Source organism: Somniosus microcephalus, chromosome 3 (genome assembly GCF_052327205.1).
Source record: "Somniosus microcephalus isolate GS21.2 chromosome 3, FLI_Smic_1.0, whole genome shotgun sequence".
In the NCBI taxonomy this organism is placed as follows: Eukaryota; Metazoa; Chordata; class Chondrichthyes; order Squaliformes; family Somniosidae; genus Somniosus; species Somniosus microcephalus.
In genome coordinates, this window is record NC_140989.1 from 229,299,293 (window position 1) to 229,324,020 (window position 24,728).

At 48.0% G+C, this 24,728-nt stretch overlaps 1 protein-coding gene across 1 annotated transcript in view; it reads left to right on the top strand.

The window, feature by feature from the left end:
• LOC147121760 (ADAMTS-like protein 2) overlaps positions 1 to 24,728 on the top strand; it is a 252,217-nt gene that overhangs the window by 15,038 nt on the left and 212,451 nt on the right. Inside the window, exon 2 of the mRNA XM_085977997.1 lies at positions 2,969 to 3,111. Coding sequence (XP_085834123.1) covers positions 2,969 to 3,111 — 143 coding nt within the window. The remainder of the gene's footprint in view (positions 1 to 2,968; positions 3,112 to 24,728) is intronic.

The following is a 24,728-nucleotide window of genomic DNA, read 5'->3' on the forward strand; positions in this document are numbered from 1 at the left end:
TCCCGGTGGCCTGTCACTTTAATTCACCGCCCCATTCCCACTCAGACCTCACTGTACTCGGCCTCTTGCATTGTTCCACGGAAGCTCAACGTAAACTCGAGGAACAACACCTCATCTTCCGATTAGGCACTTTACAGCCTTCCGGACTCAATATCGAGTTCAACAATTTTAGATCATAACCTCGGCCCCCATTACATTTTTACTGATATTTTTTATCCACACCTTTGTTTTGGCCTTTCCCCCCCCCTTTCTTTTTTTTTCTCTCTCCCACATGGCAGCTGTCTCCCATTCTGCCAGCGCATTTCACACCTAATCTAGAGCCGTCTTTTGTCTCCACTATTCCTATCGCCATCTCGTCTCGTTTTGAATACCTCTTAATGTCTCTTCACTTCTCTTTTGTTCTCTCCCAGCCCGGCCTCTTAATCTATTTCATTCTCTGTGCCTCTTTAGTCTTGACAAAGGGTTTTGACCCGAAACGTTGACTCTATTTTCTCTCCACGGATGTTGCCTGGCCTGCTGAGTTTTCCCAGCATTTTCTGTTGTTATTTCGGATTTCCAGCATCTGCAGTATTTTGCTATCGTCACTAAAACAGACTACCTGGTCATTATCACATTGCTGTTTGTGGGAGCTTGCTGTGCACAAATTGGCTGCCGCGTTTCCTACACTTCGAAAGTACTTCATTGACTGTAAAGTGCTTTTGGACATCCAGTGGTCCTGAAAGGTGCTACATAAATGCACGTCTTTTTTTAAATGTCCCAAGGCGCTTCACAGGAGCGTTATCAAACAGAATTTGAAACCGAGCCACAGAAGGAGAATTTGGGTCGATCTGCAGAGGCTTTTTGAGAATTGAATGTTTTTTGGAACTTGCACGTTTGTTAACTGCCAAAAACATTTTTTTCTTTTATTAGCAGTAAGGAGCCACATATTAGGACAGGAAAGAGGTAGGTGTTAAGGAGCATCTTAAAGGAGGTAGCGAGGTTGAGAGGTTTAGGGAGGGAATTAGGAATTCCAGAACTTAGGTAGCTGAAGGCACGGCTGCCAATGGCAGAGAGATGAAAATCGGGGATGCGCAAGAGGCCAGAATTGGAGGAGCGCAGAGATCTCGTAGGGTTGGAGGAGGTTACAGAGATAGGGAGGGGCGAGTTCGAAGAAGAGCAAGGGAATTCTCCCCGGTGTCCTAGCCGATATTTATCCCTTGACCAGCATCAATAAAACAGATGATCTGGTCATTATCACATCGCTGTTTGTGGGAGCTTGCTGTGTGCAAATTGGCTGCTGCGTTTCCTACATTGCAACAGTGACTACACTTCAAAAGTACTTCATTGGCTATAAAGCGCTTTGGGACATCGTGAGGTCATGAAAGGCGCTGTATAAATGCAAGTTTCCAAAGTTCTCTCGCTTCAGGGACAGTTCCTTTAGATTGGAAAATTGCACATGTCACTCCACTATTTAAGAAAGGTGAGAGGGGGAAACCAGGGAAAAATAGACCAGTTAGCCTAATGCCTGTTGTCGGGGAAATTACTAGCATCTATAATTAAGGATAGAGTGACTGAACACCTTGAAAATTTCAGTTGATCAGAGAGAGCCAACATAGATTTGTAAAGGGTAGGTCATGCCTGTGAACCTGATTGAATATTTTGAAGAGGGACTAAAGTAGTGGACAGGGGAATGTCTATGGATGTTACTTATATGGACCTCCAGAAGCATTCGATAAAGTCCCTCATGAGAGACTGTTAGCTAAAGTTCAAGCTCATGGAATTGAGGGCAAATTAGGAGATTGGCTGAGCAGCAGGAGACACAGAGTAGGGATAATGGGCAGGTACTGTAATTGGCAGGATGTGACTAGTGGTGTCCCACAGGGATCTGTGTTGGGGCCTCAAATTTCACTGTATTTATTAACGACTTAGATGATGGGATAGAGAGCCACGTATCCAAGTTTGCCGATGGCTATAAGATAGGTGGCATTGTAAGCTATGTAGATGGAAGCATAAAATTACAAAGAGATATTAATAGATTAAGTGAATGGGCAAAACTGTGGCAAATGGATTTCAATGTAGGTTACCCACTTTGGACCAAAAAAGGATAGATCAGAGTACTTTCAAAATGGTGAAAAGCTAGAAGCAGTGGAGGTTCAAAGAGACATAGGAGGTCTAGGTACATAGATCAATAAAATGTCAGGGACAGCTACAGAAAATAATCGAAAAGGCTAATGGAATGCTGGCCTTTGTATCTAGAGGACTAGAATATAAGCGGGTAGAAGTTATGCTGCAGCTATACAAAACCCTGGTTAGATCACACCTGGAGTACTGTGAGCAGTTCAGGCCACCACACCTTAGGAAGGATGTATTGGTCTTGGAGGGAGTGCAGCGTAGATTTACTAGAATGATGCCTGGACTCCAAGGGTTAAATTACGAGGAGAAATGACAGAAACTAGGGTTGTATTCCCTGGAATTTAGAAAGGTAAGGGGTGATTTGATCAAAGTTTTCAAGATATTAAGGGGAACTGATAGGGTAGGTAGAGAGAAACTATTTCCGCTGGTTGAGGAATCTAGGACTAAGGGACATAGCCTAAAAGTTAGAGCCAGACCTTTCAGGAGTGAAATTAGGAGCACTTCTGCACACAAAATGTGGTAGATGTTTGGAACTCTCTTCTGCAAATGCCAATTGACGCTAGATCAATTGCTAATCTTAAATCGGAGATTGATAGCCAAAAGTATTAAGGGATATGGGCCAAAGACGGGTATATGGAGTTAGGTCGCAGATCAGCCATGATATCATTGAATGGTGGAACAGGCTCGAGGGGCTCAATGGCCTCCTCCTGTTCCTATGTTCCGAAGTTCTTTTCTTTACCCATGTGCTTTTTGTTGCCAACTCCGCTGCCCATTCCTTTGGTATCACATTGCCGGGGAATCAATCTACTCAATGGCCGATGGATGCAATCGAATGTTTTCTTGTTGTTTTTGTCAGGACAGCAGTGAAGTCACGGAGAGGGACCAAAGCAGAGAGGAGGATGTGGCTCAGTGGTGGGGAGAATGGAGCTCCTGGTCGACCTGTACTCGGAGCTGTGGGGGAGGCGTCATGTCACAGGAGAGGCACTGTTTACAACAAAGGTAAGTGGTGAAGAGTTTTGCAGTTCAACCGTTTGCTGGTATTGCTCTTTTGTTTCCCCATTATGGTTCAGTGAAGCACTTTGCGACCTTTCTTCTAGCTTCAAGGCATGATATAAATGCCAGTTGTTGTACAGAGGCAAACCCTTGAGTGTTGACATCTCTCTGCACTGGTAGTGCACTGGTGACTACCCTGGACGGTTGGGAAAGTTGGCAGCAATATTTCGCACAGGAGCTGAAGTGAGCTGGCTTGGCCTGGTGCCTCACAACCATTTTGGTTCTTGCACTTTTAATGCTGGTTCCGAGAGCAGTCCCCACCGCTTATAACGGGCATGTTGGTGCTAACGCGATTTGCCCGCTATTGGTGTTGGGCGGTTTAAAGGGAAACGCTATGGCCACCGGGTAGTGAGTGATGCCTGAGCCCAGAGAGTGAGTATTTGAGTGTGGGGATGTTTCAGTGATCCGACCCAAGCTCCATACACCTGAACTTTGCGGCGGGAACGCTGCACAGGCTCGGCACCGGCCCCACGGTGACCGGCAACTGTGATCCCACCTCACAGGAAACCTTGAGTACTCAGCACAGAGTCCAGAGCGAGCGAGGGGTCCTGCACTGAGACCCAGGCAGTCAGCCTGAACAACGCCGCCCGCCCCCCCCCCCAACCCATCAAATAAAACTGTTGCGAAGAGGAAAAGGAGAAAGTGAGAGAGGGATGAAAAGAGATGGGAGTCAAACAAAAGCAGAGAAGAAAGAAACTGAAGTGAAGGAGGAGAGAGATTTTTTTTTTGCAGACCGTACCTCTGCCAGTATCTTTCGCCAGAGGGACATGGGAGGCCCAGTCCGAAAAAAGGTCGCGAGCCTATGAATTGTGAATTTGTGTCCAGATTTTTTTGCCAAGGATTTTGAGTGGCTTTGAGCAAAGGCAAGTGAGCAGGCTGCTGGAGTCCCCACCCGCGTTTCCTGGGTGGTTATGAGGGCACCTCCCAAACCCACGACCACCACCACCTTGAAGGACAAGGGCAACAGACGCATGGAAACACCATCACCTCCAAGTTCCTCTCCAAGTCACACAACATCCCAACTGGGTCAAAATCCTGGAACTCCCTACCTAACAGCACTGTGGGAGCACTTTCACCACACGGACTGCAGTGGTTCAAGAAGGTCCACCGCCACCTTCTCACGGGCAATTAGGGATGGGCAATAAATGCTCGCCTTGCCAGCGACACCTATGAATGCATCTGAAAAAATACAGCCCTCCTTCTTTAGGAGAACAGAAGCATGCCTTGTGCTATTGAATGTCTTGCTCAAGACTCTCTCACTAACTGGAAAGTTACGTTAACCCAACTCATCATTTTAAAAAATTCATTCATGGGATGTGGCCGTCGCTGGCAAGGCCAGCATTTATTGCCCATCCCTAGTTGCCCTTGAAATGGTGGTGGTGAGCCGCCTTCTTGAACCGCTACAGTCCGTGTGGTGAAGGTATCCCACAGTGCTGTTAGGTAGGGAGTTAAAGGATTTTGACCCAGCGACTATGAAAGAACGGCGATATACTTCCAAGTCAGGATGGTGTGTGACTTGGAGGGGAACTTGGAGGTGGTGGTGTTCCCATGTGCCTGCTGCCCTTGTCCTTCTAGGTGGAAGAGGTCGCAGGTTTGGGAGGTGCTGCTGAAGAAGCCTTGGTGAGTTGCTGCAGTGCATCTTGTAGATGGTACACACTGCAGCCACGGTACGCCGGTGGTGGAGGGAGTGAATGTTTAAGGTGGTGGATGGGGTGCCAATCAAGCGGGCTGCTTTGTCCTGGATGGTGTCGAGTTTCATGAATGTTGTTGGAGCTGCACTCATCCAGGTGGGGCAGACGGTGGTTGAAGGGGCGGGTGGGTGGGGTGCTTGGGTTGACATGCGCTCCTTGCACTGCCTGCGCTCGGCTTCTGCTTGCTCCCGACGAAGAGACTCGAGGTGTTCGGCGCCTTCCCGGATGCTTCTCCTCCACTTTGTGCGGTCTTGGGCCAGGGATTCCCAGGTGTCGGTGGGGATGTTACACTTTTTCAAGGAGGCTTTGAGGGTGTCCTTGAAGCGTTTCCTCTGCCCACCTGGGGCTCTCTTGCTGTGCCGGAGCTCCGAGTACAGCGCTTGTTTTGGGAGTCTCGTATCGGGCATACGGACAATGTGACCCGTCCATCGGAGCTGATTGAGCATGGTCAGAGCTTCGATGCTGGAGATGTTGGCCTGAGCAAGAACACTGACGTTGGTGCGTCTATCCTGCCAATGGATTTGCAGGATCTTGCGGAGGCAGCGTTGGTGGTACCTCTCCAGTGCTTTGAGGTGCCTGATGTACATGGTCCATGTCTCTGAAGCGTACAGCAGGACGGGTATCACTGCTGCCCTGTAGACCATGAGCTTAGTGCCGGGTTTGAGGTCCTGGTCTTCAAACACTCTCTTCCTCAGGCGACCGAAGGCTGCACTGGCACACTGAAGGCGGTGTTGGACTTCGTCGTCGATGTCTACCCTTGTTGACAGTAGGCTCCCGAGGTATGGAAAGTGGTCCACGTTGTCCAAGGCCTTGTCGTGGATTTTGATAATCGGGGGGCAGCACCGTGTGGCGGGGGCAGGTTGGTAGAGGACCTTTGTCTTACAGGTGTTTAGTGTAAGGCCCATGCTCTCGTATGCTTTGGTGAAGGTGTTTACAATGGTTTGGAGTTCAACCTCCGAGTGAGCGCAGACGCAAGCATCATCTGCATACTGTAATTCGACGACAGAGGATGGGACGACCTTGGATCTGGACTGGAGGCGACGGAGGTTGTACAGTTTCCCGTTTGTTCTGTAAACTAGCTCCACTCCAGTGGGGAGCTTACTGAGGGTGAGATGGAGCATTGCAGCAAGGAAGATCGAGAAGAGCGTTGGTGCGATGACACAGCCTTGCTTGACCCCGGTTCGTACGTGAATTGGGTCTGTGGTGGAACCGTTGGTCAGGATCACGGCTTGCATGTCGTCGTGAAGCAGGCGGAGGATAGTGACAAACTTTTGAGGGCAGCCGAATTTCCTACATTACAACAGTGACTACACTTCTTAAAAAAAAGGGTGAAAAATTTGGTTGCTTTGCATCTCCCGTTAGCGCCCTAAGAGGGCGATAACGGGGCGCAAAGCAACTAGCGCCCGGACGCAGCGCCGCCAACGCCTCCTGTGACATTTAGGAGGAGGTTAGTGGCGGTGCTAACCGTTGGCGCCCCGCGGTGCTGCGCCGCCGGAGATGACATCATCGCCGTGCGCAGCGCCCCGACTTACCGCCGGACGCTTGTCCGACGGGGTCGGGGGGACCTACCTGCGGCCGGGGTGGCGCTATTTAAAGGCGAGGTGCCGGGCGGCCATTTTTGTTGCTGGCCGCCTGCCAGCACCTGCCTCCTGACCCGCCCCCCCGCGGAGTGCCGGCTGCGCTTCATGAGCCTGGCTGTTCTCTTGAGTGCCGGGCTCTTTTGCCGGCACTCCCGATCCCCGGGGGCCCAACTGGGCCCCGGGTCACACTGCACAAAGCCCCACCCCTTTAAGAAGAGGAGGAAAGCCTGCAATACTGCGGCGCGATGTGCCGCAGCGCCACGCAGCGCCCCAAGAGGGAGGCGGGGTGCTACCACTCAATTTTGGTCGCGGAGGCGCTAATTTTTCCGGGGCGCTCTGCTCCTACTCTTTGGACTGTCAGTTTTTTTAAGCATACTTTAGGTTTTACACCCTTTAGTCCTGGTAGCTCCTGAAGGTTTTGGAGTTTTGACAATACGTTCTCCTAACTTTGCTGTTCTGCCCAGATTTGCCAGTTAGTGGAACTGTTTTTCTCCTGGAAATCCTCAGGGGAAGAGCATTCCGTTTAGCCTTGTGATGGGAAGGTGTCTTTGTTCTCTATAGGTTTTGGGAGAAGTTAGAATTTCCTTATGAACTGTCTATTACTGCCCCTAGTGAAAGAAAAGACCACCAGATTTTTGCCCCCCCTTTCCAACAATGGCACCGTGATGTCATTTCAGGCCTACCACAGCCATAACTGGAGTGATGAGGGCCAAGAGAGTAGATTGATGGTCCTTACGAGCACAGGGCAGCCGCCTTCTTCCATGGGAATGACTGGTCCTAAATGGGGGTCATCCCCGGAAAGGGGGTGAGGGGAGTTGTCACCCCTCCCCAGGTGAAGTTGGACGGTCTTGGGACTTTTTTTCCTTCCACTGCCACCCAGTCAATCAACACAAGAGGAAAGGTTTAACCTGCCACTTGACATAGTGGACCAACTGGTTAACTGATATTGAAGATTTTGCCTCTTTATATTGGTACAAGGACACGCTGCTTCAACCCAACCTTATGGCGGGAGCAGTGGAGTTGATGGATCAATTAGCTACACGATTTGATTTCCGAGGGCAATAAACTGAGGATAATCGATTGATCGAGTGCCTCGGGGAAGGGCTCCGCTAACATGTCAACTTGATTCTGCAGCAGAGTAATTGTGTTTTTCTGCCCCATCCTCTACAGACTCCTCTGCTCAAAGCCCCATCCCCTGCCACTTGGCGCACAATCCAGTTAACATAAAACCACCGTCCTCCTCGACTGGCTCTTGCCCAAAACCCCGCATTGACGGGCAAAGTATTAAAGCTGTAAATTGAGCCGTTATGACTAGCACCCTGCGCAAATCCCGTGTTGCGATATCAAATAAAATGGCCACTGGAATCGATATTTTAAAACTGGTGCCAACTGCGAGAAAGCCTGTCAGGTGGATGCTCCGTGCCATGTTGCGAAGGGTATGATGTGGGATCAATGTTTCATGTCTGGCCATTAATTCCTCTGCTCCCAATCGCCCTCATTCCCCCCAGCTGGAACACAGTGTTATTGGGAGAGGGGTTGGGGATATCACGGGGGTGAAGTAGCTGCTTTTTGCCCCCTTACCACTGGCACACCAGTGCAGTCCACTGTGCCGCCACCTGTTGGCAAACAAATCACGGGCCTGTTCTAACTTGCAGGGCTACGGACCAAGAGCTGGGAAGTGGGATTAGGCTGGATAGCTCTTTGTTGGCCGGTGCAGACACGATGGGCCGAAATGGCCTCCTTCCGCGCTGTAACTCTCTATGATTCTATGATTCTGTTCCCGAAGGCAGCCTCCCGCTCTTAGTGAAGCGTAACAGGAGCAAAAGAAAAAGACCAAAATAAGGGATTTATAAAATCATAAATGATTGAACGGCAGGGTCCTTGGCTAACTCAAGTGTTTCCCATTTGAGGCCCTGTAGGATTTGTAACCACTTCCAGTGGCTGCGTAATCAAAATAAATTAACTGTGTCCAGCAGTGTGAGTGTAAACCTCTAAAACAGTACTCCGTGAAACATTAGCGATAATTTTTTAAATGGCAGTGATGCAGTTGGTTTTTACATCCTCATTAAGCAAGAGCGGGACAAGTTTAGCTCGGTGCCTTGCTGCAAACCCTCACCATGAGTCTTAAACCGTGCTGGATCATCTATGATTTATTTTTGGTTGTTTTTTTTCTACGCAGCCTCTGAAACATGTGCAAGCAATCAGAGCAGCCATAACAAACCAGTGATGTGTCTCGTTCTGTTTCCTGGTCACATATTGGTACGCTGTTGGTGCCCCAACATCCTCACGGGCCCGTTTACCTTCTACCTGGAGTGACCCAGGTGCAGGTTGATCACTGGTCAGTTAATACCTCGTGTCTGATCTCCTCGGCCCAGTGCAGCAGATCTTGCCTGCTTACAGCTCCTCGCTCTCTGTCGGGGTGAAACTGTCATAAGAACATAAGAACATAAGAAATAGGAGCAGGAGTAGGCCAATCGGCCCCTCGAGCCTGCTCCGCCATTCAATAAGATCATGGCTGATCTGATCCTAACCGCCAATCTACTATCACAGAACCATCTCCTGAACCTAACAGAATTAGACACACGAAATAGGAGCAGGATCAGGCTACACGGCCCCTGGGCCCGCTCCGCTACCCACAGGAACATGACCGATCCGAACCTAGACTCATGTCCAAATTCCTGCCCGCTCCCCGTAACCCTTAATTCCCTTTACTTCTAGGAAACTGTCTATTTCTGTTTTAAATTTATGTAATGATGTAGCTTCTACAGCTTTTTGGGGCAGCATATTCCATGGACCTACCACCCTCTGAGTGAAGTAGTTCCTCCTCATCTCAGTTTTGAAAGAGCAGCCCCTTATTCTAAGACTATGCCCCCTAGTTCTAGTTTCACCCATCATCGGGAACATCCTCCCCGCATCCACCCGATCCAACCCCTTCACAATCTTATATGTTTCAATAAGATCGCCTCTCATTCTTCTGAACTCCAATGAGTCGAGTCCCAATCTACTCAACCTCTCCTCATATGTCCATCCCCTCATCCCCGGGATTAATCGAGTGAACCTTCTTTGTACTGACTCGAGAGCAAGTATGTCCTTTCTTAAGTATGGACACCAAAACTGTACGCAGTATTCCAGGTGCGGTCTCACCAATACCTTGTACAACTGAAGCAATACCTCCCTATTTTTATATTCTATCCCCCTAGCAATGAAAGCCAACATTCCATTGGCCTTCTTAATCACTTGCTGCACCTGCATACTAACCTTTTGAGTTTCGTGCACCAGGACCCCCAGATCCCTTTGTACTTCAGTACTTTCCAGTTTCTTGCCATTAAGATAATAACTTGCTCTACGATTTTTCCTGCCAAAGTGCATAACCTCACACTTTCCAGTATTGTATTCCATCTGCCAAATCTCTGCCCATTTACTTAACCTGTCTATGTCCCCTTGCAGGTTTTTTATGTCCTCCTCACTCACTACTTTCCCTCCCATCTTAGTATCATCTGCAAACTTTGATATGTTACACTCGGTCCCCTCCTCCAAATAATTAATATAGATTGTAAAGAGTTGGGGACCCAGCACTGACCCCTGCGGAACACCACTTGTTACTGATTGCCAGTCTGAGAATGAACCATTTATCCCAACTCTCTGCCTTCTGTTAGATAGCCAATCCTCTATCCATGCCAGAATATTACCCCCAATCCCGTGATTTTTTATCTTAAGCAATAATCTTTTGTGTGGCACCTTGTCAAATGCCTTTTGGAAGTCTAAATACACTACGTCCACTGGTTCCCCTTTGTCCACCCTATACGTTACTTCCTCAAAGAACTCCAGCAAATTTGTCAAACATGACTTCCCCTTCATAAAACCATGCTGACTTTGTCCTATTAAATTATGATTATCCAAATGTCCTGTTACTGTCTCCTTAATAATGGACTCCAAAATTTTACCTACCACAGATGTTAGGCTAACCGGTCTATAGTTTCCAGCCTTCTGTCTACTGCCCTTTTTAAATAAGGGTGTGACATTAGCAGTTTTCCAGTCTGCCGGGACCTTTGCCGAGTCCAGGGAGTTTTGGAAAATTATTACCAATGCATCCACAATCCCTACCGCCACTTCCCTCAAGACCCTAGGATGTAAGCCATCAGGTCCAGGTGATTTATCCGCCTTGAGTCCCATTATTTTACCGAGTACCACTTCCTTAGTGATTTTGATCGTGTTTAGCTCCTCCCCCCCTTTAGCCCCCTGTTTGTCCAGTGTTGGGATATTCTTTGTGTCTTCTACTGTAAAGACTGATATAAAATATTCATTCAGTGTTTTTGCCATCTCCATATTTCCCACCATTAATTTCCCGGTCTCATCCTCTAAGGGACCAACATTTACTTTAGCCACCCTTTTTCTTTTTATATAACTATAAAAACTCTTACTATCTGTTTTTATATTTTTTGCTAATTTACTTTCATAATCTATCTTCCCTTTCTTAATCAATCTTTTTGTTATTTTTTGCTGTCTTTTAAAGTTTTCCCAATCCTCTATCCTCCCACTAGATTTGGCTACCTTATATGCCCTTGTTTTTAGTCGAATACTATCCTTAATTTCTTTACTTAGCCATGGATGGCTGTCTTTTCTTTTACACCCTTTTCTTCTCAGTGGAATATATATTTTTTGGAAGTTGTAAAATAACTCCTTAAATGTACACCACTGATCATGTATCGTCTTACCCTTTAATCTATTTTCCCAATCCACTCTACTCAATTCCGCTCTCATACCTTCATAGTCTCCTTTATTCAAGCTTAGCACGCTTGTTTGAGATCCAACCTTCTCACCCTCTCATTGAATATGGAATTCAACCATGTTATGGTCACTCATTCCAAGGGGATCCTTTACTAGGACATTTTTAATTAATCCTGTCTCGTTACACAGGACCAGATCTAAGGTTGCTTGCCCCCTGGTCGGTTCAGTTACATACTGCTCAAGAAACCCATCCCTAATACACTCAATGAACTCATCCTCAAGGCAGCCCTGCCCAATTTGATTTGTCCAATTAATATGATAGTTAAAATCCCCCATAATTATAGATGTTCCCTTATTACAAGCCTCAACTATTTCCTGATTGATACTCCGTCCAACAGAGTTGCCACTGTTCGGAGGCCTATAGACTACGCCCACTAGTGCTTTTTTCTCCTTATTATTCCTTATCTCCACCCAAACTGTTTCATTATCCTGATCTTTTGACCCAATATCATTTCTCTGTATTACAGTGATTCCTTCCTTTATTACCATAGCCACCCCACCTCCCCTTCCTTCCTGCCTGTCCTTCCTGATCGTTAAATAACCTGGTATGTTTAATTCCCAGGCATTGTCACCCTGCAGCCATGTTTCTGTAATGGCCACAAGATCATACGCATATGTAGTTATTTGTGCCATTAACTCGTCTATTTTGTTACGAATGCTACGTGCATTCAGATAGAGAACTTTCAAATATGTTTTGTGACACTTAGGTTTTTTTTTAGTTTTGTTGCTTTCTGTGGTCAGTGGGTGCTGCATGAGATAGATTCACCTGCGGCTTAGTTGGCAGCACTCTCCCCTCTTCAGCCAGAAGGTCGTGGGTTCAAGTCCCACTCTGGAGACTTGAGCACATAATCCAGGCTGACACTTCAGGAGCGCTGCACCAGAGCAGGTACGAGGGGCTGAATGGCCTACCCCTGTTCATGTTCTTACGGAGGTGCCGTCTTTCAAATGAGATGCCAAATCAACACCCCATCTGCCTATTTAGGTAGATGTTAACAATACCATGGCACTTTTCGAAGAGGAGTAGTGTTTTGGGAGATCCACCGGCTTTGAGTTATCAGGTCTAACTTTACAATTATAATTTCTTATTTGTTTCTCCTTGCCATTCGTCTCTCTGACCACCCTCCTATACTATTTGTGATGTTCTCAGAAGGTAAGACACTTGTTGATTTGCGTGGCCAATACCATCAACCATTGGTAATTTCCTCCCCTGTCTAACTACCAATTCCTTATTGGTTGTGGCCTGCTCGCACTATAACTCTGTTGGGGCTGAGGTTTCCTGTGGGGAGCTGGCCTGTTTACACTATATCTCATATGGCAGGAGATGGATTGTCTAGAGTTAAGACTTGTTTAGACTGCATCTTCCTCTGTTTGGGTAGCTATTTTCCTGTTGAATTTGGCCTGTTTACACTATACAGAGACAAGGCACCATGAACAGTACAGGAGAGCGGTCAGTGTCTTGCTGTTAGCAGGTCTGTTTACAATACGTGCCCCCAGCATATTACTGGGACACAGGTACCAGTGTTATATTATTTATCCCTCCCACCCCATTTCTCCCTGATTAGATCCTCACTATTACCATCTAGTAATAGGGCGGTGTTTGTTTTGCAGGGGTCCCATGCAAAAGTTTGGTTTGGGGCCCCTACATTTCACTAGACAATGATGCCTATTGACCTCATTAATCTGGGGTCAAATCCGCACATGTACGATTGTGAAAAGGCATGTCTGCAATAGGAGCAAAATAATTGACATGTTGATTGGGGATTCGCTATTACCATTGTCCTTTCACTGGATCCGCTCGGGGCCCCGTGCAATTGCGCAGCTTAAACGAAAGAAAGAACTTGCATTTATATAGTGCCTTTCACATCCTCAGGACAGCGAATGAAGTACTTTTGCAGTGTAGTCACTATTGTAATGTCGGAAACAAAGCAGACAATTTGCACAGCAAGATGATAATGACCAGATAATCTGCTTTTTAGTGATATTGGTTAAGTGTTGAATATTGGCCAGAACACCAGGGAGAACTCCACTGCTCTTCTTCGAAATAGTGCGGGGGGATATTTTATGCCCATCTGAGCGGTCAGACGGGGCCTATTGTTTCACGTCTTACTCGAAAGATGCCACCTCTGACAGTGTCCACCTAGATTATGCACTCAAGTCTCTGGAGTAGGACTTGAAACCACAACCTACTAGCTCCAAGGCAAGAGTGCTACCCACTGAGCCACGTCTGACACCTCCCCACATCTGAAGAAGGGAAGGGAAGGGGCTTCTGGGAAAGAATGAGTCAGACTAACAGATGGTGAAATGGGTGTTGATTTCAACATAGTGAGCTGCAGGTCATGTAGGATGGGATATTTTGAGGATAGAAGGAATAAGTGAGGAACATTCAGAGGAGCAATGACCAGAGTAATTTTCATGGGTCAAGACAGGTTGAAAGAAAGAGGGTGGAGTCGAGAAATGAAGCTGTTACCATGGAAACGGTGTCTTTGAAGTTACACGCAGCATGGATAAGGAGAGGGCTCTAGAATAACAATAACAACAACTTGCATTGATATGGTCCCTCAATACCTCCTCTCTGGTGAAGAAGGCCCAGCAGCGCCTATATTTCCTAAGGAGGCTGAAGGGATGTAACCTGTCACCCCTGATCCTCTCTAACTTTTACCGCTGCACAATAGAGAGCATCCTGACGAACTGTATCACAGTATGGTATGGCAGCTGTAGCTACTATGACCGGAAAGCCCTGCAGCGGGTAGTCAAAACTGCCCAACGCATTACCGGCACCCGGCTACCGACCATAGAGCACATATACCAGAAACGCTGTTTACGGAGGTCACGGACCATCATCAAAGACCCTACCCACCCCAGCCACAGTCTGTTCGCCCTCCTGCCATCTGGGAGACGCTACAGATGCATTCGCACCCGTACGACCAGATTTAGGAACAGCTTCTTTCCCAGGGCTGTCATCCTACTGAACTCCACAAATAAACTCTAAAGCCTGCACATCTGCCAATGCACTTTATTGTGGTTATGTTTATGTTAATGTATTACAAGCCAAATGTATGTTGAATGTTTAAATGTCTTAATCTAAATGTACACTCTCGGGAGCCGCAAGCCTACATTTCGTTGTACTGCACTTGTGCACTAACAATGACAATAAAGTTGATTATGATTATGATTATGATTATGAAATGCAGGAAAAAGCTCCAAAAAGCAAAGCTGTAAGTCATGACTTTCAAATAACAAACTTGCTGCCTTCTACTTCTGTGCTATGGAATTTGCCCTGCAATGCCTGAGTAAAGAAAGGAGAAAGAAAGAACTTATATATTTATATAGCACCATTTCCTACATTACAACAGTGACTACACTTCAAAACTACTTTATTGGCTGTAAAGCGCTTTGGGAAGTCCAGTGATCGTGAAAGGTGCTCTATAAATGTAAGTCTTTCTTTCCTGACCTCAGGACGTCCCAAAGCGCTTTACAGCCAATCAGTTGTAGTCACTGTTGTAAGGTAGGGTGCACAGCAAGCTCCCACAAATAGCAATGTGATAATGACCAGATGATCTGTTTTAGTGATATTGGTTGAATGATAAATATTGACCAGGACTTCGAAATAGTGCCGTGGGATCTTTTATGTCCATTCGAGAGATCAGACGGGGCCTTGGTTTAATGTCTCATACGAAAGACGGCACCTCCGACAGTGCAGCCCTCCCTCGGTGCTGCACTGGGAGTGCCAGCCCAGATTTTGTGCTCAAGTCTCCGGAGGGGGGCTTGAACCCATAACCTTCTGACTGAAGAGCGCTACCAACTGAGCCATGGCTGACACTGAAATAATTATTAAAGAATGAGTGTTTGATGCTTGTGGGAGTGGTTTCTGTGATGCAAACAGAATGGGAATATCCACTGCTGGGTTAAAATTAAAAATATATATATTAAAATGACTTCCAGGTCCAAATGGGATGAATTTGCTGTTCAGAATGTAGACTTTGCTAATCTACTCTGCTTCGGAAACAATTCCCCGTCTCTCCCTGCGCTGCTTGTTTGACACTTGAAAGGCTTTTCCTGGCGTGATTGATCAGCTAACGTTGCGTCATGTTTCACTCTCAACCATTCTGCTGACAATCTTATCGCCCACCAGAACATGTCTCACACCAGCCAGCGACCCCAGTCTGTAACCCGATGCTTGAACGTTGCTGCTTGAACAGCTTTGGTGCTTTGAAGAGCAGCAGAGAGATTACTGCCCGAGCCAGCTCTGGTTTTAATTTAGCAACCCAACTTGCACAAGGGGTGGAATTCTTGGTATTACCGTTTTACGCTGAAAAATAGGGAGACTGCGAATCCCTTTTGTGGGATATTAATTTCTTTTTACTGTCTCACTGCTTGCAATGGATTCTGAATCGGTGCCATCGCTGTGGGCTCCGAATTCACAGCCAGCTCTCTCTCTTTCTGCACTCGTGTGTTTCCAATATGGTAGCCTGGTGGTTATGGGTATTGGACGAATAACCCAGAGACTGCGAGGTCAAATCCCATCGTGCCATGTTGTGAAATTGAATTCAATAAGTCTGGTAATTTGTAGGTTGGGGGAAAAAAAATGACTGGGAATGCTTCCATCCAGAATGCTGTGGAACCCCGACTGGCTCACTGACTGGTCCTTCAGGAAAGGTGAACCTACCACCCTGCACGTGGCTACAATCCCACACTATGTGGTTGACTCCTAATGAGCTCGGGGCAACTGAGGATGGGCACTCACCAGTGTCGCCCACATCCCAAGAACCAGTTAAGAGTGCTGTAGAGTCTGCCCCAGTCAGGAGCCGCAGCATTGGTTGGTAACAAGAATACGACTACACAAGCACAAGCTTCCACATGTCCAGGTTGGAGTCAACCACAGCATTCGTTTCAGGTTGCCGGATCTTCCCTTGAACAGCAACTTGCATTTACAGGAAACTCTCTTTTAACCGGCACCTAAATAACCAGAAATCTCTCTTAACTGGCAAAATTCAGGAGTAGGTTCAGGTAAGTTTTACTTCATATTAGTGGCCATGTAACCAGGGTTCCTGGATCTGTGGCCATGTAACCGGGGTTCCTGCACCTGTTGCCATGCAAGAGGGACGCCTGGATCTGTGGCCGTGTAACCGGGGTTCCTGCACCTGTTGCCATGCAACAGGGACGCCTGGATCTGTGGCCGTGTACGGGGCTCTCGTACCTTAGTAAGTATACCTCTCTGTAATCCGGACTTTTTGAATAAACCGGCACCACATCAGTCCCGTCGGTGCCGGATAAAAAAGAGTTTCCTGTATATAGCATCTTTAACGTAGTAAATCACCCCAAGATGCTTCCCAGGAGCGTTATCAGACAAAATTTGTCTCCTCGCCACATGAGGAGACATTAAGACAGGTGACCAAATGCTTGGTCAAAGAGGTAGGTTTTAAGGAGCATCGTAAAGGTGGAGAGAGAGAGGAGGAGAGGCGGAGAGGTTCAGGGAGGGAATTCCAGAGCTCAGGGCCTAGGCAGCTGAAGGCACGGCCGCCAATGGTGGGGCGATGGAAATCGGGGATGCACGAAGGCCCGAGTTGGAGGAACGCAGATATCTCGAAGGGTTGTAGGGCTGTAAGAGTTTACAGAGATAGGGAGGGGCGAGGCCATGGAGTGATTTGAACACAAGGATGAGAATTAAAAGCCCATATATGCCGGCGAGTGGAAACAGCAGCCTGTATACTGAGGCTGAGCTCTGGGCCTGCATGTCGGCAGATTCAGACAGTCGGAGTGTCGCCCGCCATTTGTATTGCCGTTGTGGTTCTGCCACCTCCTGAAGCGATCCTGCGTCCCTCCGGAGGTGGGTCATGTTACAACATTCATCTTTTGGTGCTACTGTTTCTATGTTACCATAGGTTACTGCAATCACCCAGGGGTTATTGCAGCACCCCAGGTTATGGGAATATCTTGGAATACTGTAATACCTCTGGTTGTTGAAGTAACTCAGGTCCTGTAGCTATAGGACTTTAAAAATATCAATTGGTAACAAAATATGGGAGTCTCTATCGTGGCTATTAAGTACTCCTTCCTCGATGCAGCAGGACAGTGGTTTGGTGGCTACAAAGTGTTACATAGATTACATAGGATGTACAGCACAGAAATAGGCCATTCGGCCCAACGGTCCATGACGGTGTTTATGCTCCACACCAGCCTCCCCCCTCCCTCTTCATCTCACCCTATTAGTAGTTCCTTCTATTCATTTCTATCTCGTGTTTATCTAGCTTCCCCTTGAATACATCCCTGGGGATGTGTGAGACTTAGCCCAAAATGTATACCGAATTGAGGTTCCTTTTCTCCAAACCTGACATAATTGCCATCTTTGGTTTAACTGCTAATCAATTTAACCTGATGTTTCTGGTTACAAAGGAACAGGAGATGACCTGGGCAATCTTAGATAATGAATGTGACCTTGCTAATAGTTGCTAATGTGTTCATTTCTGCACCTCTATTGTTCTGACCAATCTGCCATTAGTCTCACACATCCCCAGGGACCTAAGTGGACACCATGTTGAGGAAGAAAATATTAGGAGGGATGGTCAAAAGGGTGGGTGCTAAGGTGGTTCTTAAAGATGGAGAGGGATTGGGAGAGGTTTAAGGACGGAAATCCAGAGTGTAGGACCTAGGCAGCTGTAGGCCGCCAATGGTGGGGGCGAAAGGAGGAGGGATGTGCAAGAGGCAAGAGTTAGATGAACAAGGTGGTTTAGAAGGTGGGGGATGGAAGGCCAGCCAGGAGAGCAGTGGAATAGCTGAGTCCTGAGGGGACAATAGCAAATTGAGGAAATGTTTTTAATAATCTTTTATCTGGGCTGATTAGCCTCATTGCCTCTAGTCCATTCAGGAGGTGCACGTAGCTAATACAGGGGAGCTATACTTCAGTCACGATCTGTATTTTAATCAGAATGGCAATGCCCCATTTAAGGCGTAGCTGATAAGATTCCTTGGCCTTTGAAGCTGTGTGAAGTGAATCGCATGTATCATTAAGGCTAATGAGTCATATCCTAATCCCAAGAAAAGTGCTGGAGGGTCTCATTCAAAACCTGCTGCACCGTTTGAAGGCTTTGGTGAATCTAGGGCAGATAGAAGCCTGTTTTACAGCTGGTGCTTCTGTGGTGAGGACTGCACGAGCGCTATGTCCAAGTGCGGGCCCTTCCTTATCTCAGCAGCACAATCCGAGACCTAGGAAAACGTGAGCCTAAGATTCTGCTATATGAACAGAGGAACAGGAGTAGAACAAAGGAGCAGGAGTGGTTAAGTGCACTGCATGGTGAAGACCAGGAAGGGTCCTCGCCCCCTCCCCTTTCAGTCTCTGCTCTGTTAGGCAGCTGGGAGCTTGCTGTGTGCAAATTGGCTGCCGCGTTTCCTACATTACAACAGTGACTACACTTCAAGACTACACTTCAAAAATACAACTGGGGTTGTGCAATTAGCCCCAGAGGTGCAAAACCAAGCCAAGGTTCCTGCTTCTAATCACTATCCACTGCACGCTTCCAACAGGGATCAGTTGGATGGGGGGGGTAAGGTTTTAGCCGTGTCTCAGTGGGTAGCACCCTCGCCTCTGAGTCAGAAGGTTGTGGGTTCATAGTCCCACTCCAGAGACTTGACAACAAAAATCTAGGCTGTCACTAGGCAGTGCTGAGGGAGTGCTGCACTGTCAGAGGTGCCGTCTTTCAAATGAGACGTTAAACCGAGGCCCCGTCTGCTCTCTCAGGTGGACATAAAAGATCTCATGGCACTATTTCAAAGAAGAGCAGGGGAGTTATCCCCGGTATCCTGGCCAATATTTAACTCTCAATCAACATCAATAAAACAGACTATCTGGTCATTATGTGCACAAATTGGCTGCTGCGTTTCCCACATTACAACAGGGACTACACTTCAAAAAAGTACTTTATTGGCTGTAAAGCGCTTTGGGATGTCCGGTGGTCGTGAAAGGTGCTATATAAATGCAAGTCTTTCATTTTGGATTTACTGCGATGCTTCTGTCATTGACTAGCACCCGCCCCCCCAACCAAACACTCGTTATTTAATCTCACTCGTGGGGGGGGAAATAGAACTCCACTTGAGAGAGATACCAGAGGGCTGCCAAAACCAAAACTAGCGCCACCCAGAGAAGGAGGGGGTCAAGGGTGATAATAAAGGAAACCATTCAAACATGTCTGTTTTATATATTATTTTAGACTGACTTGCAGATGCGCTGTGTGCGTTTTCTTTCATATGAATTCCACAGAGTACTCCATACAGGTCATCCTTCTCAGGGATGGCAGAGTATCGGACCTGACGTGACAGATTTTTTTTTTAAAAAGAGGTGATACAGAATGGAAATCAAGAGCAGGATTGGCAGAGCATCAATAGAAGTTTCGAAAACACTCCTCAGACTTCCAGGTCAAAGGTTAATTTCTTACGCCTCGGTCTTGTTTCCTGAAAGAACGCACTCGCCTCATCATCTGTAAAAGATTTAAGCGACATATTATTCAAATGCAAAATTTTTTTTAAAAAGTGCTCGGAGAAACAAAAGTGTATTTCAGGACAGCATGCGGCGTGGGAATACCTCCGAAATTCGCGGGAAGATGATGGTAGCTTTGTGAAAACATTAGTGCGGCCTTACAACAGAAAAGCTCCTCACATGTCACGTGCGACTTGCTCACAGCGAGTTGTCCCCTTTGGACCTTTGATAATTATGGCCCCCCCTCTCCTCCTCCCTCCTGTGCTTTTCATATGTAAAGTTCAGAGGTGAAAGTTCACTTCCTCCTTTGCCATTGTGGTGTGTCTCTTGACCTAGCGTTCGATTAAAAAAAAACTCAATCTGATTCAGTCTGTTACCCAAGGAAAGGCTCCCTCCCCATGCCTCGCACAGATTTTCTTTTCTGCCGGTGGAAATCCATTCACTTACTAAGCAGGCTCAAGTCAACTGTCACATTATCAGACAACAACTTGGATTTTACCTGCTCTTCTTCTTAGGCAGCCCCTCGAAACCGAGGATGACTTGCTTCCACATTAAAAATGAGTTCTCAGGTGACTGATGAGTCCAATGTGGGTCGGGTGCTTGGGTTGACGTGCACTCCTTGCGCTGCCTGCGCTTGGCTTCTGCTTGCTCCTGACGAAGAGACTCGAGGTGTTCGGCGCCTTCCCGGATGCTTCTCCTCCACTTTGTGCAGTCTTGGGCCAGGGATTCCCAGGTGTCGGTGGGGATGTTACACTTTTTCAAGGAGGCTTTGAGGGTGTCCTTGAAGTGTTTCCTCTGCCCACCTGGGGCTCTCTTGCCGTGCCGGAGCTCCGAGTAGAGCGCTTGTTTTGGGAGTCTCGTATCGAGCATGCGGACAATGTGACCCGTCCAACAGAGCTGATTGAGCGTGGTCAAAGCTTAGATGCTGGAGATGTTGGCCTGAGCAAGAACACTGACGTTGGTGCGCCTATCCTGCGGTTGGTGGTACCTCTCCAGTGCTTTGAGGTGCCTGCTGTACATGGTCCATGTCTCTGAGGCATACAGCAGGGCGGGTATCACTGCTGCTCTGTAGACCATGAGCTTAGTGCCGGGTTTGAGGTCCTGGTCTTCAAACACTCTCTTCCTCAGGCGACCGAAGGCTGCACTGGCACACTGAAGGCGGTGTTGGGCTTCATCGTCGATATCTGCCCTTGTTGACAGTAGGCTCCCGAGGTATTTTATTTTATTTTTAGATTTTGCATTTTATATCGTGCCATTAACGCAGCAAAACATCCCAAGGCATTTCGCGGGAGCGTTATCGGGCAAAATTTAACACTGAGGCACATAAGGAAAGATCAGGACAGGTGACTAAAAACTTGGTCAAAGAGGTAGGTGATATGCCTATCAATTAGTCCAATAAAAGGCGATGAGTTAAGAACGTAACTGAAGGTTTTTATTGGCTAAATAACAGAGCCCACCCTCGTGGGTGATCCGATCCAACAGGGAGGAATACTAGCCAGTCAGCTACCTTTATACCTGGGCAGGTAATGGGCGGAGTCGGAGGTGGTCAGCCCAGGTATAACAGTGCGACAAGAGGCGACCTCGTGTAGTGATGTGACAGTGAGAACAGTGAGAACAATATACAGTGATAACTATAACAGTGGTTTACCACATTCACCCCTTGTTTAGATTAGAGTCCGGCGGGGTGAAGTGTATTACCAGCTCTGGTATGTCAGTCTGTCCGGAGGCTTCGTTAGCCTCTCCGATCGTCGCAGCGGCGGTGTTACATTATCCGGTGTTAAAGCTGGTGTCTGCGTAGTCGGCAAAGGCTCGTGGGGTTCCGGCATGCCGTCTACCTCGGCTGGACTCGGGGGGTTGGGAGGGGGGGGTGAGGGTGCGAGGTCTCGTAAGGAGACAGTGTCCTCCCGTCCGTCTGGGTAAGCCACATAGGCGTACTGGGGGTTGGCGTGCAGGAGGTTCACCTTCTCGACCAGCGGGTCCGTTTTATGGGCCCTCACGTGCTTTCGCAGCAAGACGGGTCCCGGAGAGGTCAGCCAGGTTGGTAGGGTGGTTCCCGTAGTCGACTTCCTGGGGAAGACAAACATTCGAGCATGGGGGGTGGTGTTAATGGCAGTGCAAAGTAGTGACCGGATGGAGTGCAGCGCAATCGGGAGGACCTCTTGCCAGCGGGAGGTTGGGAGGCCCTTAGACTTTAAGGCTAAGAGGGTGGCCTTCCATACCGTCGCGTTCTCTCTTTCCACCTGGCCGTTCCCTCGGGGGTTGTAGCTGGTGGTCCTGCTTGCTGCAATACCCCTCTCCAATAGGAACTGACGGAGTTCCTCGCTCATGAAGGAGGCGCCCCGGTCACTATGTATATAGTTCGGGAACCCGAACAAGGCGAAGAGTTTGTTCAGGCATTTAATGACCGTGTTACTGGTCATGTCTGGGCAGGGGAAGGCAAAGGGGAAACGGGAGTACTCATCAACGATGTTGAGGAAGTACACATTACGGTCGGATGACGGTAGGGGCCCCTTGAAGTCGATGCTCAGATGCTCGAAGGGGCGGGTGGCCTTGATCAGGCTTGCTCTGTCCGGCTTATAGAAGTGCGGTTTGCACTCAGCACAGATCTGGCAGTTCCTGGTCATGGTCCTGACCTCCTCGATGGAGTATGGCAGGTTGCGGGCCTTAATGAAATGGTAGAGTCTGGTGACTCCGGGGTGGCAGAGGTCATTGTGGAGGGTCTGAAGTCTATCACTTTGCGCGCTGGCGCATGTAATGCGTGAAAGAGCATCAGGGGGGTCGTTCAGTTTACCGGGCCGGTACAAGATCTCATAATCATAGGTGGAAAGCTCGATTCTCCACCTCAAGATTTTGTCGTTCTTGATCTTGCCCCTCAGCTTGTTATTAAACATGAAGGCAACCGAGCGTTGGTCGGTGAGGAGGGTAAATCGTTTGCCTGCCAAGTAGTGCCTCCAGCGCCGTACTGCCTCCACAATTGCCTGGGCTTCCTTCTCGACCGACGAGTGTCGGGTCTCGGGGCCCTGTAGGGTCCTTGAGAAGAAGGCTACCGGCCTACCCTCCTGGTTAAGGGTAGCGGCTAGGGCGAAGTTGGATCGGATCACCCACGAGGGTGGGCTCTGTTATTTAGCCAATAAAAATTGATATGCCTATCAATTAGTCCAATAAAAGGCGACGAGTTAAGAACGTAACTGAAGGTTTTTATTGGCTAAACAACAGAGCCCACCCTCGTGGGTGATCCGATCCAACAGGGAGGAATACTAGCCAGTCAGCTACCTTTATACCTGGGCAGGTAATGGGCGGAGTCGGAGGTGGTCAGCCCAGGTATAACAGTGCGACAAGAGGCGACCTCGTGTAGTGATGTGACAGTGAGAACAGTGAGAACAATATACAGTGATAACTATAACAGTGGTTTACCACAGTAGGTTTTAAAGAGCGTCTTTAAAGGAGGTGGAGAGTTAGAGAGGTTTAGGGAGGGAATTCCAGAGCTTAGGGCCTCGGCAGCTGAAGGCACGGCTGTCAATGGTGGAACGATTTAAAATCGGAGATAGGCTAGAGGCCAAAACTCAGTAGCACACCACTCAAAGCTGCTGTTGAAGAAGTTATTGCAATGCCTTCGGAACGCTGCCGGTCCTGACTTCCTTGTGGCTCTTCTGCAGCTTCTCTTGAACCGGTTGCTGTCCCACCCCATCTGACAGTTTAAGGTGGTCGTGAGTGTGCCCCACCATCCCCGCACACTTGACATCTCTCCGCCACTGGGGTTACCACTCGTCTCCTGGTCCACCTGATCTGCTGTCGGTAGGCATGCTACTGGCTGCCATATCGGTATACTCTGTAACTACCTCCCTAAAACCCTCTGCTTCGCCCCCCCCCTCCCATCTGCTTTTCAAAGGCTTCTTAAAGCCCTTCTCTTCAATGTCAGCTGTGGGTCAGTGGGTAGCACTCTCGCCTCTGAGTCAGAAGGTTGTGGCTTCAAGTTCCACTCCAGAGACTTAAGCATCGAAATCCAGGCTTACACTCCAGTGCAGTGCTGAGGGAGTGCTGCACTGTCAGAGGTGCCATCTTTCGGATGAGATGTTAAACCAAGGCCCCATCTGCTGTCTCAGGTGGATGTAAAAGATCCCAAGGCACTATTTCGACGAAGAGCAGCAGGGTCCTGGCCAATATTTATCCCTCAATCAACATCTAAGAAACAGATTATCTGGTCATTATCACATTGCTGTATGTGGGAGCTTGCTGTGCGCAAATTGGCTGCCGCGTTTCCTACATTACAACAGTGACTACACTCCAAAAAGTATTTAATTGGCCGTAAAGTGCTTTGGGACGTCTGGTGGTCATGAAAAGCGCTATATAAATGCAAGTCTTTTTTTAATCCTTTGCCCCCCCCCCCCCCCCCCGCCCCTTTCTAATTTCGCTCTCCTCTTCAGCTCGGCGCCCTTCTTTATTATCTCCTCATAGTAACAGCGTCAAAGAAATGTAAGTTGTCGACCTGAGCCACCGGCACCATAAAAGAATTGAACAACAGTGTGCGCACCCCTCTGCTCTAGCAGGGATTCAAGCCCATGCTGGATGGCAAGAGCCTTCAGTTAATCAGCGTCTCCTCAACCTAACCTCTATAGCAAAGTGAATAGCTTAGCTGAAGCAGCAAACTTAGACATTAACTCTGAGCGCAGGCCCAAAAAGAGCTTTAGCTTCTTTCTATAAATATATGGGAGGGTTGGGGAGCAGCGACTGAGCTGGTAGACTCTTGTAAATAAAGATTAAGGGGCGGGGCAGGGGGGGAATTCTTTTAACAAAAGACATGAGGTGTCCTGTTTTTTTGTGAATGGCCCACCCCAGTGGCTGGTGCTGGTACAGGCGTGTGTGAAGGTGCGAATTGTTCGGCTGGAAGCTCCGGGTCAGCCAAGGACGCCAGCGTGAAGATTTCAAGTCTCCACACTGGTACCTTCAATCAAAAGGTCTCAAGTGTTGCAGGTGTTTGACTGGAGCCGCCTCCTGGGAGACCAAGCTAAACACAACTCTAGGTTGGCCAACAAG